Source organism: Populus alba, chromosome 4 (genome assembly GCF_005239225.2).
Source record: "Populus alba chromosome 4, ASM523922v2, whole genome shotgun sequence".
In the NCBI taxonomy this organism is placed as follows: domain Eukaryota; kingdom Viridiplantae; phylum Streptophyta; class Magnoliopsida; order Malpighiales; family Salicaceae; genus Populus; species Populus alba.
The window spans coordinates 23,108,954-23,120,213 of NC_133287.1; the positions used below are offsets into that span (position 1 = coordinate 23,108,954).

General features: G+C 38.4%; 2 protein-coding genes across 2 annotated transcripts; both read right to left on the reverse strand.

Annotated features, from left to right (window-relative positions):
* Window positions 1-1,585: 1,585 nt before the first annotated feature.
* Window positions 1,586-5,222, reverse strand: LOC118050083 (uncharacterized zinc finger CCHC domain-containing protein At4g19190). Its single transcript, XM_035060311.2, has 7 exons — window positions 4,900-5,222; window positions 4,741-4,803; window positions 4,502-4,635; window positions 4,312-4,422; window positions 3,371-3,572; window positions 2,516-2,630; window positions 1,586-2,409 (listed from the first exon to the last, which is right to left on the reverse strand). The coding sequence occupies exons 1-7, from the start codon at window positions 5,134-5,136 to the stop codon at window positions 1,847-1,849; spliced, it is 1,425 nt and encodes a 474-aa protein (XP_034916202.1). The 5' UTR covers window positions 5,137-5,222; the 3' UTR covers window positions 1,586-1,846.
* A 1,917-nt stretch (window positions 5,223-7,139) lies between these two features.
* Window positions 7,140-10,571, reverse strand: LOC118050082 (ABC transporter G family member 14). The gene is made up of 5 exons (XM_035060310.2): window positions 10,283-10,571; window positions 9,305-10,097; window positions 8,654-8,830; window positions 8,353-8,540; window positions 7,140-8,069 (listed from the first exon to the last, which is right to left on the reverse strand). The coding sequence occupies exons 1-5, from the start codon at window positions 10,379-10,381 to the stop codon at window positions 7,419-7,421; spliced, it is 1,908 nt and encodes a 635-aa protein (XP_034916201.1). The 5' UTR covers window positions 10,382-10,571; the 3' UTR covers window positions 7,140-7,418.
* Window positions 10,572-11,260: the final 689 nt, after the last annotated feature.

An 11,260-nucleotide genomic window follows, 5' to 3' on the forward strand; every position in this document is an offset into this window, starting at 1 on the left:
CAAAAACTTAAAATCAAAACTTAAAATTCTAAAAGTAATTGGACTAGAAAAGAAGTCAATGAAGAATATGTGGGCTAAAACGTACTTTTTCATGCAAATTTGAATAGCCTTAGCACGTGAAATTAAGGAAAAGGTTCGCTCTAATGCAAGCCAAACCTCACAAGACGTTGTATAAGACATGACTTGAGTGAGAACATCTTCAGTGAGTGAGGCATTAATGGTGGTGAGGATTAGAGAATCCTAACGAAGCCATTGAATACATGGAGGATTGAGAATTTTGATACTAACACCTGTGCTTGGATGAAGAGCATCAATTTCTTAAGGTGGAATTGGAAACGTGTCATCAAGGTAACCAAAGATACCATAACCTCTGAAATAAGGTAGGGTTTGAGCTTTCTATACAGGATAGTTAGAGAGGTTGAGTTTGATGTTGACAGTGAATTAGAGATTGGAGAGGGATGTGATAGTGAAAAGAGGATCAGTAGAATTATTTGAGATGGAAGATAGGAAGTCATTGAGGATTAATAGAGAATAGATGATGGTCTTTTTAGAAGTTTTGATACCACAAAAAAACTTGAGAAACTAGAAAGAGTTTGAAGAGTCTTTGATTTTGTTTTTCTACTCTTTGTATGCATACAAGGTGTCTTTTAAATAGACTTTTAGTTAAACAAAAGTAGAACAAAATTGCAACAAATATCATATTTGTTTGCCTATACTTTGAAATTGAAAGACTTGTTATCTTTATCTCCTCTGTTTTAGGAGTCTTCTGGATTTGAAATGGTCTCATTAACCTGTTCTTCTACAAAAACTAATAAAAAATAAAGTGATGACACTGTATGTTTGATGTGTTTTACCTATAAAATTGATTATTTTGGTTTTGTGTTTGTGTTTGTTGGTGCAGATTTTACTTGCCATGTGGTTGATTCCATTTTTTGCTGTTCAAGTAAGGTTGATGTGGTTTCCTTGGTTCTTGCTATGCATCGTTAATCTCCTGGGAAGTAAGTTTTGTTGCTTCGACTTCCATAACAACTATGGTGACTATTATATGCTTCTGTAAATTGAAAGACCAGTCTGATAAATATCAATGCCACTGTCCCATTGAAAGGTAGCTGGATCAATATGCTCGTGAATAGTTTGTCCTTTGTACTGCATGCAATTTTCTTTTCAAAACATGTTAGTTAGTAGCTACATTGATGCACACGCAAGTTGCAACTATTAGAACTGAGGTAACAGAACAAAAGCTCGAAAGATTGGTTGGTGTTTTATATATAATATTTAGAAATACAGTAATAATTGCTTTTAGAATTTTTTTTTAAAAATATATTAAAATAACATTATTATTATTATTATTAATATCAATACAAATAAACTAAAAACATTTAAAAAAACTTAATTTTAAACAACTTTTTTCTTCAAAAAATCATGAAATATAATTTGAACCGCAATCTCAGACTACCGCCTTTTGGACACTGGGATATTTCACGAGGCCCCTATTGGTCGATTGTCTCTGTAACTGTTATTTTTCTCTAGAGCTTTAGCTCTCATTCTGATCGATAAAAAAAAAAAAAAAAAACACAAAAATAAGTTGAGTGCAACATTTTCGGCCACAAGTACAAATAGAAACTCAAGTTCCCATTCACATGGGTACGGTCTGAATATTCGTTCTGATCAGAAATACTTTACAGCAAGTTGCTTGGTTGTGAAACGAGTATTTGGTAGAAACATTGATGTCGCCTGATCTATCATCCATGACAACTTTTCCAGAAGACGCGAGCAGCGGGTTTCTCAACACCCTGTTCTCCTAGTACTCGAGAGGAAAGTTATGACGCCTACAAACTCATTCTGGTTATGAATCGGACCGATGGAAGAGGCGGTGAGAATGCTTTTTACCCCTGCGCTGCCTATCAGATTTGGAATCAGTGGATAAGTGAGAATAAGATTGCTTGTCCCTGCCACTTCTATGATGCCTCTCAGAGTGGAAGTGTACAGTCGAATATGAATCTTTTTTTCTGCTGTTCTTACTTCTACACCTGTCAGAATCAGATTCGGAAGAGTAATAATGTTTTTGCTTGCTCTTTTTATTCCTAAGATTCTTGTCAGAGTCACAATCTTCAGAAGAATAAGAATGCCTGTGCCTGTTCCTTTTGGAATGCCTGTCAAACTCGAAATCCTCGGATGAACTTGATTCGGAATGATCCAGCCTTTTCTTCTTCTTTTTTCTTTTCTTCTCTTCCTTTGATCTCCTCTCCTCCCTGTTGGAAGGTGAAGACAACCCATTTTCTTCAGAAGCCCTTATTTCTCTACTTGGCGATAACTCCTTTTTGTGCTTACTCTTTTTTGACTTCTTTTTCCGTTCACTTGGAGAGAAGGTAGTCAGCAAATCAGGGATATTACCACCACTGAGAAACCCTAGAAAATGGATGAGATGACACTTAGAGCATAACATCATGACATCCCAAAGGTTAACTTTCACAAAAATGCAATAAAAATTCCTGCTACAGGAAAAAGCACGTACCTCCATATTCATCAAATATGTCCTCGGCAACAATTTGCTGGTTGGGATCATCTGGATTAAAACCACCACGAGGAGGACTCAATCCTGGTTTTTGCTTCAGCTCCCACTTAAGCGGCTGCAAGGAGAAACAAAAATAAATTCTAATGAGAGGCTTGATGTGTTTGTAAATGAGCTGCATGAAAGTAATTGCAGTTGAACAAATAAATAAATAAAATCACTTGCAAGCTGCCAGCCTGCCACTAATCATGCTTTCAAAGATGACTCCAGAAGACCATTGCAAATTGAGTCATATTTATGCTGAGCTGTGCTGTTGTTGCTGTCAAATTGATTTGTTTTTGGTGCAGATTTATGAAATTTTTTGTATGAGCTTTATATAACAAGGTTAAAATACGTTCCCACTCTAAAAGCAATTCAACTTGCAAATAAAAAACTATCATTTTTTTTTGTATATTTCCTACCGATGTGTGTGCATGGTTCATATATAATGGTTGTCATAAGCAAATTAGTTTTGGACCAAAGCTTGTCATTATTGAGCCAAAATATAAATACGGGATTGACTCAAGTGCTTACTTAGTCTATGTGGGCGTAGGTGTGGGTGTGGGTGCATGGGCATGTGCAAGCAGCATTAAAAACTATTGGATATCTAAATATTGTATCCATACATTCTCTAGTTGATTTTACATTTTTAAGGCATGCTATTATGATAAAAGAATGATGATAATGATTCACAAAAGACCTTTTTCTTTCCATATGTGGATCAAAGCCTAATTCTGCAAAGAGAAAACTCTGATACAAGATTGAGCTGTGACAACTATCACTGAATTTCTGCACAGCAAAATTGAAAACAATACCAACCTCGCTAGGATCTGTTTGAGCCACGATTGCAGTCAGGGGATCATCTCTTTTCAGACGACTCTCCTCGTTAGGCATTATAACATCTTTCAGTGGGCATTCACGATCACCACTTTGGTGACCAAACTTTCCGCATCTTAAGCACTTTACATTGCGCACTTCAATTCCAAATGGCTTCACCCTTGCAGGAACACCTGTCTCCAGGCTGAAAAACATCAGGTTAGCAAGCAAGGCCCACTACCAAGTGGCTGCATATACATGATGATTATGCAAACAATGGCACTTGTAATTAGAGATACAGCAGGCATCCACAGCACTAGAGCCACATCAATTTACTTGACTGCATATACATGACAATATGCAAACAGTAGCACTTGTAATTAGAGACATTGTGGGCTTTTCTAGCACTAGATCCATGACAATTTAATTGGCTTCAGCCCTGGGAGAACTAGAGGTGTCTCACTGTCTTGTTCACGGGCATTATCTCTGCCACATTCTTCTTCTTTCTTTTTTTGTTTATCCTACTCTGTACATTATTCAGAACAAGGATATTAGGAAAAAAACTTAACTTGCAGTATATGTGGCCAAATCGAAAGAGTAATCGGTGCTTATTGGGTGATCCTAAAAGGATTCAAGGGTTCGAAATGCAGGGATCGGGATGGTTTATACATACTATATTTACTAGGGAGTAGGGAGAACACAGTGGATAGTCTTGCTTTACCACAGAGGAAATGTCTAATTAAGCATAAAGTGGGCCACATTCCAAAATGCAAGTCTGGTAACCCTCAATAAAATGCAGCAATCTCATCCACTATAGAATCTCCCATAAACAAGAATGCACACACCATTAAGAAGTGGTTTAAGGATAGAACAAAAAGATGGAAAAATCATAAAACATACGAAGCATAAGCTGGCAAGTGACAGAGAAGATGAGAGAAACATACCGCGGAGCATTAGTGAGGACTTGAAAATCTTCTTGGGTGGGTAAAGGACGGCCAAAAGCATCTTTAGGCCTTGGTTTCTTCTTGTCATCACCAGGGACTGATTCGGGATGCCTGCAAAGAAGCAAGGAGTATAATGAAATGAGGTTGAAAAGATGGAAGTGTTACAAGTAGAGAAGAAAAGAACAAATACATGGAGTTGGAGGATGATGAGGCGGCGGCAGCCGGGGGTTCTGAAGCATCGGCAATCTCAGCGGCCTTGGCACTTTCAGCATTGTAACCAGGAGGGCGAACATACATGAAGCTAACAGCTTTCATCATCTCTATCTGGCAGCGTATTAACAAAATCAAGTGAAATCTAATTCAATTAAGATTTTCTTTGTTTTAAAAAATAAAAAGAAAGAAAAGGGAGGATGGTAGGGAGGGAGGCACCTTCTCCTTTTCTTTCTTAGAGATAAGAGCAGTTTGCCTGAAGAATTCCTGTTCTTGAGCATACTGTTCATTTAAGCAACCAAAAATATATTATAATCGCTGTCAGTTTAGGAAGCTAACAATAAAAGTAGAAGAAGAAAAGGAAATAAGAAGAAGAACCTCGCGAGCAACTTCTTCAGTACGGCGATGGCGTTGAGCGTGGGTCTGTTCTGCGATCCATTTGCGGCGTTGATTAGGATAGGAAAGAGGATGCCATGGCTTCTGGTTCAGGTAGGAATGGCTCCAGGCAGTGCCGGATTTGTTCTTGTAATCAACCTCATCACCTCCTCCTCCACTCTTCTTATTATTATCGTCGAATACCTTGCTCAACCTTATCCCTCCTCCTTCTCCCTCCATCGTCTGATTTCTTTCCGATTTACAATAGAGCAGAACAAAAGGAACTAATCAAATCAACAAGCAGCGAGAAGAAGAAGAAGACGGTAGTTCTTAGAGGTTATGAAAAGCAGCAAGATTCGTCCTAAGCCAAAGCCCATTAAATCCTTTCTGAGTTGGGCTAGTAGAAAAGCAATCAATCAATTAGTTCAGTCAAGAAATGGGCTGGGCCCTTGACCTTCCATTCCATTTACGGTACTTCATTAGCAACCACCCGAAGAAACACACAAAAACTGGGGAGGAATAATGGCAAGTCTGAATATAATCTTCTCTCTCTTTCTTTTTGTTTATTTATCCTGTAAATATTAATAATTAAAATCGAGTATTGTAGAATCTTCTCAATCGACGTTTATGCATAAATCATAATTCTCATTCTATCCTGGTTACCTTGTGATGAAGTTTAAAAATCTGAGGCTATAAAATAAAAGGATATTTGGTGTTTGTAACAATGGTTGAATAATACGATAAAGTATTATGAATTTTTATTATTAAAAAACTCTGAATTTAGTAAGAAAGTCTTGAATACCTGTAATAAAACATTTCTAATTGGAGGATTTAAAGATTCTTTAATTATAAAAGTCAATATCTTTTGAGATATAAAAATATAAAAATATTATCGAGAAATAACCTGAAAAATATCAAAGTAATAGAAAAATGAAAATTATGAACTTTTTTTTCATAAAACTTTCAAAATATATTTATAGCTCGTAAAAGATATGCAAAGTACGTATGTTGATAGCATTGAATGGGGAATAAACATCCCTTATCTGATAAGAATATGATGATTCCTTGAAAAACTTTTACAAATATTACTTACCCGATAAAAATATAGTGGGTCCTTAAAAGACTTTTACACATCTATAAAGGTGTGTTTGTTTTAGCTTTTGTGATTGAGATTGTGGTTGGATGTAACTCATTTATGCATAAAACTCAACCACAAAAAACTAATTTTTTATGTTTTTTATAGTTTTTTTAGTGGTCCATACCAAAACCTCAACTTCCACCTCTAATAAAAACACACAATAATATACATACTAGACCATGCTAGCTTCAACTTCACAATCAACTAAGTGGAAGTATCTAGTTTTCTTCTTTTTTGTCTTTTTCTTGGGCAGATTTAAGCCAAACTATTAAGGCTTAAGGGTTGATTGATCGCCTTAACAAACATGAATTTAACGCCCGTTTGTTTTTTTATTTTTTTTTGCACCGCGCTGCGCATAGCAAGAACATACTGATTAGGCTGCTGTCACCTCTCTCTCTCTGGCCCAGGTGTGCTTCAAATTTAACCAAAAGGATTGGTACGCAGATTTGGTTGTCAATATCTCCACTTTCTACATACATACATGTGCACTCTATCTCATTGCCTCCACTACTTCTTCCAGTGTCCATACACATACATGTGTATGGTTGCTGCTGCTGCTGCTTTTTTTCTTTTTTTATTTATGTTATTTCTGGTTAACATAATTTTCAAATGCAAATATTGGTGGTGTCCTTTCCTTGTGAATGGTGAGCGATATGATAATTACTTGCCACTCCTATAATAATTACTCCAATTATCCTAGTGCTCTCTTCTTCTATCCTATATTTCCTTCCTTTGTATACAGTTTTCTTGCCAATCATTCTTCACTTTTGCTCATAGCATGTGGTGAAGAAATTCCTTTACATGCCTTTCTGCATAATGCTGTCCTTGAATTAAATTCTACCCCTCTCCCACCATTCTTTATATATATATATATATATACATATATATATAATAATAATGATGATAATGATAATCAATTACTTTAGTATAATAACAAATATATGGTGCACCTTACTCTGCTTTTCTTTAGATCTTTCCTGTCCATCGACATCACTATCAGTTGTTGTTGTTGACAAGTGCCTTTTTTTATTTTTTTTCCCTTCTTCCTGTTCATGCACTTTCAACAGCAAACTATTAAACAAAAACTAAGTTTTGGATTCGGAAATTCCAAAAAGATCGTTTTCATCTCCTTTCCTTTGATCACTTGTTCGTATTATTCCTCCATTGTTAGATATTTTTTATTACCAGTTCTGAAGCTAAAAGTTTATGAGTTAGCATAATCTTAAGTGAAACGAAAAGGTCAATACATCAACTCAGTGGGAAGGGTAGTTGAACAAAAATTCACAGCCTGATTCCCACATTCTAAACCTAGCATTATTCCTCAGTCGAAGAAGGAGAAAACTCTTCCAACTGTTATGTTTCTTGAATAGACCTCTGCTAAAGTTCACCTCAGCTGCACGCGATGCAGTGCCAGATAAGCGACCATTCGATAACCCACTAACATCAGGGCCATAATTGCCACGTCTACCCATAAATGGTTCAGACCCATTGATTTGACAGCAGGAAAATCTCCAACCCGGCACAAGACTCCCTTTGAGCACTCGTACTGATCATCCTCATTGTATTGGACACCAAGAAGAAGCTTGTAACAGTAGTAGCTGTAACTCAAGTACTTCAGCCATACTATGAAAGGAGGGATTTGCTGGACGTAGTATCCTCCGGCAATGAGGAAAACCAGAGTTGTAACCGAAGCTAATGTAGTGGCTTGTTTTACGTCCATTAGAATAGCACCGATGGCCAATCCAAGACTTTGAGAGACTAGAACGCTGTAAAGAACAACAAGGAGGGAAAGGATGAAAGTTATAGGATCCGCTTTAAGTCCGCCCATCCAATAGATTATGAAGACGAATGCAGTTGGGAGCGCAAGCTCTAATGGCAGATCTCCAAAGGTTCTAGCCAGGAAGTAGGATGAAAGATGATACATTCCTGATGCTCGTTCCTTAACCAACATCCTTCTTTCTTGGGGAAATGTGAAAACGGCATTGTAGAGTGGGTAAAAGCCCCAGAACACAGAGAAGAAGAAGAGCAATGCAATCTGCAAGGAAATGCCAACCTTTTTAGCACATATGTGGAACCAAGGGGTTGGAGTTAGATTTCTCGGGTTTCAGTTTCTCCCAGTTCAGTATAGCTGGGAAACAAACTACTGAAGATCCTAGCTATCATCAACACAAAGAGCATAACGTGTTCATCTAGCTTGGAGTTTATATGAAACTCAAACCAACGTATTTTTTAAAATCCTAGCATGAGTTTTAAATGAATTTTGAGCAATAGCAGTCTCCATAATCTACTCTTTAATAAGCTAGAAGTAGAGTTCTTACTCGGTCTTCAATGTGAGAAGTTGGTGTTTTCCACCAAAGGAGGCCACCAAGTATACTGACACTGAGGACTTGAAAAATTCTTAGCCTGTTGAAGGATTCGTACCTCCGCTCTCTCAGCCCCCGCTGAAAGAGCACTTTGAACTGATGCCACCAGCTTGTGCACCATTTCTCTGACTTTTTTTCATTTCCTGTCACAATAAGTACTGGTACTTAGCTAAATACTAGAGCACACAGGAAGTAGAAGTGGGATTGTGTCATCCTTGTCAATATAATAGGAGGGATAAAGAGAAGGTATTCATACTTTCAGAGGCATCTTTTGTATAATAGTAGTTATTTGGGTCCAAATTGCAAAGCTCAGCTTTCAGTCTGGTAGAAATGTTCTTCTCATATGCAGAAATGAGAGCTTCCCTCACTGACTTCTGTTCTTGTTCCGTGTTCTCACCGTAGTCAGTGGCATTTCTAGAATCAGGACCAATGCCTGCAAATTTCCACAAGTTGTATGAGAATATATAAGTTGACTTTTGTCTCATTAACTTAATACACAATGCTAGTGCTATAGTATTTGTGTGGACAAACAATTACATTCCAAAACTGGAACCCTTTTATTTAGCGGTTCGTTTCAATAAGAGATGGCTATAATTTCCCGCAGTCAACCAAATTGAAAACTGAAAATACTGTTTTCCCCTTCTTCTATAGGGGGTGGGGACTCATTGCACTCTCTTGGTAAAATTAACAAGTTTAAGCACCGAAGAAACCTTCGGTGGCCCAACAGCCAACTTACATCTCAGTCTTGTGCAAGTGAGTGGTAAGAAAATAAATGAAAATAGTGGAAAATGAAAAACAAGGAACTTCCCTCTGCCCCTAGAGCTCACTTAGGTTGCAGTTTCATTTGGAGAAATATATAGTTATGGGAAGAAATTAGATATGCTTAAGAGTTAGGATTTCAAATTACCATTTGCAAGATCAAGTAAGAGATCAGCGGGATTGACAGTCATGGACGTAGAAAATCCGATGGAGGAAAAATAATCCAAGGCTGCAGATGCAGGACCATAGTAGATGGGGCGTCCCTCAGAGAGCAAGACTACCTTATCAAACATATGGTAAAGTCTGCTTGAGGGCTGGTGAATGGTGGTGACAACAGTTCGTCCCCCACTCGCAAGCCGTTTGATTGTGGTCAGGATCCTTTGAGCTGTTGTCGAGTCCAGACCTGATGTGGGCTCATCTAGTAGTAGCAAGCTTGGATTGATTAGCATTTCTTGACCAATATTAACCCTCTTCTTCTCCCCTCCTGATATCCCTCTAAAGAGTGGGCCCCCTATCATGCTGTTCCGGCACTGACTCAATCCCAGTTCAGCTATAACTCGTTCCACGTGCTGCGCTTTCTCCTCCCGGGTTAACGTCTTGGGTAGCCTTAGCAGTGCAGTGAACAGGAGAGTTTCAGACACTGTTAGATGCGGGTACAGAATGTCGTCCTGAGCAACGAAGCCTGTGCGTCGTTTCATGGCACCCGAAAAGGGCTGCCCGTTGTATGTGATCTTTCCGGATAGCTTACCACTGAGACGACCTCCTAGAGCCGTAAGGAGGGTGGTTTTGCCACTGCCAGATGGACCTAGCATTGCTAGGATCTCCCCTGGACAAACCATACCCGTTATCCCATTCAGTATGGTCTTTTCTCGGGTAGTCCAAGTGCCACCCCAGCACAATCCCTTCTGATCCAGTTTAACCTTGTACACCACCTCCTCAAACTGAAAAGAAACAGATAAGATAAATAAATTTGTAATAGCTAGGTATGAGAAATGCTATCTGATTACTCTCTCACATAACTGTTCATTAGTCTTTCTAATTAATATAACTATTCTCTATGATACTACTAAAAGTACCCCCAGATCAAAAGAAAGGAGATGTATTATTATGATTCTAGGTGAGAGACCTTCAAAGTCGTAGGATATATGGTGAGTTGGAGCACAGATTGTGAATTGGCGGCTTGTCCTGGGTAGGAGAGGACAGCCCTGTTGTTGGTTTCAGGCATCCTTGGCAGACCTTCCGTTGGAGCACTGCTGTGATCTGGCTTGGGAACTACGTAGTTGAGAGGCAAAGCCAATGTGAGGCGATCTTAATAATTACTACTGTCGTTGCGTCAGTGGTGGTAGTGATGATGGTTGTAATAAGGAGAGGGAGAAGTTAAGGAATTTCTCTTAACTTGGCTTCCCAAACTGAACTGGGCGGCACATGAATATATAATAGAGACATACAAACTAGGATTTCTCCTGTGTGTGTTGTGGCTCTGTGATGTGGGCCTAGCCTACATGGTGGGATCTCACCCCTTTCCTTAAAAATATTCTGCCACTAGCTCTTAATTAATTGCGTTATTATATGCTAATTAATCTCCGCCGGAGTTTCTCTTTTCTGATCGGCAGCATATTCACTTGCTCTCTCTCGTCCTCTTTGAACAGTGGGTGCCTGCTTCTTTTAAAGGCCAGACTTGAACAGTTATAATCTTGAAGATCATTCTAACAGTGATCGATGTGTGTGTGTGTGTATACAACTCATGAAGATCACTCCAATTAGTCTCTAACCATTTCCATGCAGCACCTCAGAAAATCCCCATAATGTACTTCTGCAAGGAACACATCTTGTACCAAATTAATGGGAGTACAGGAGCACTAACTGTCGTTGTTGTTCTCCATTTTGGAATCGTAAATGATTTCTTCTGGATCTTTGTTCTGTATTTTATGTGCTTGCGATGCACATGCATACTGCATACAAAAAGTTCAGTGCATGTAGAACTGGAAAAATAGAAATTGTTAGGTACCGCCTACTAGACAAAGGATGGTGCTTCCCACCACATCACGCAGAGTACCTAGATCATGAAGCAAGAGGAATCTTAAAAGAGCTAAGTATTGCTCTA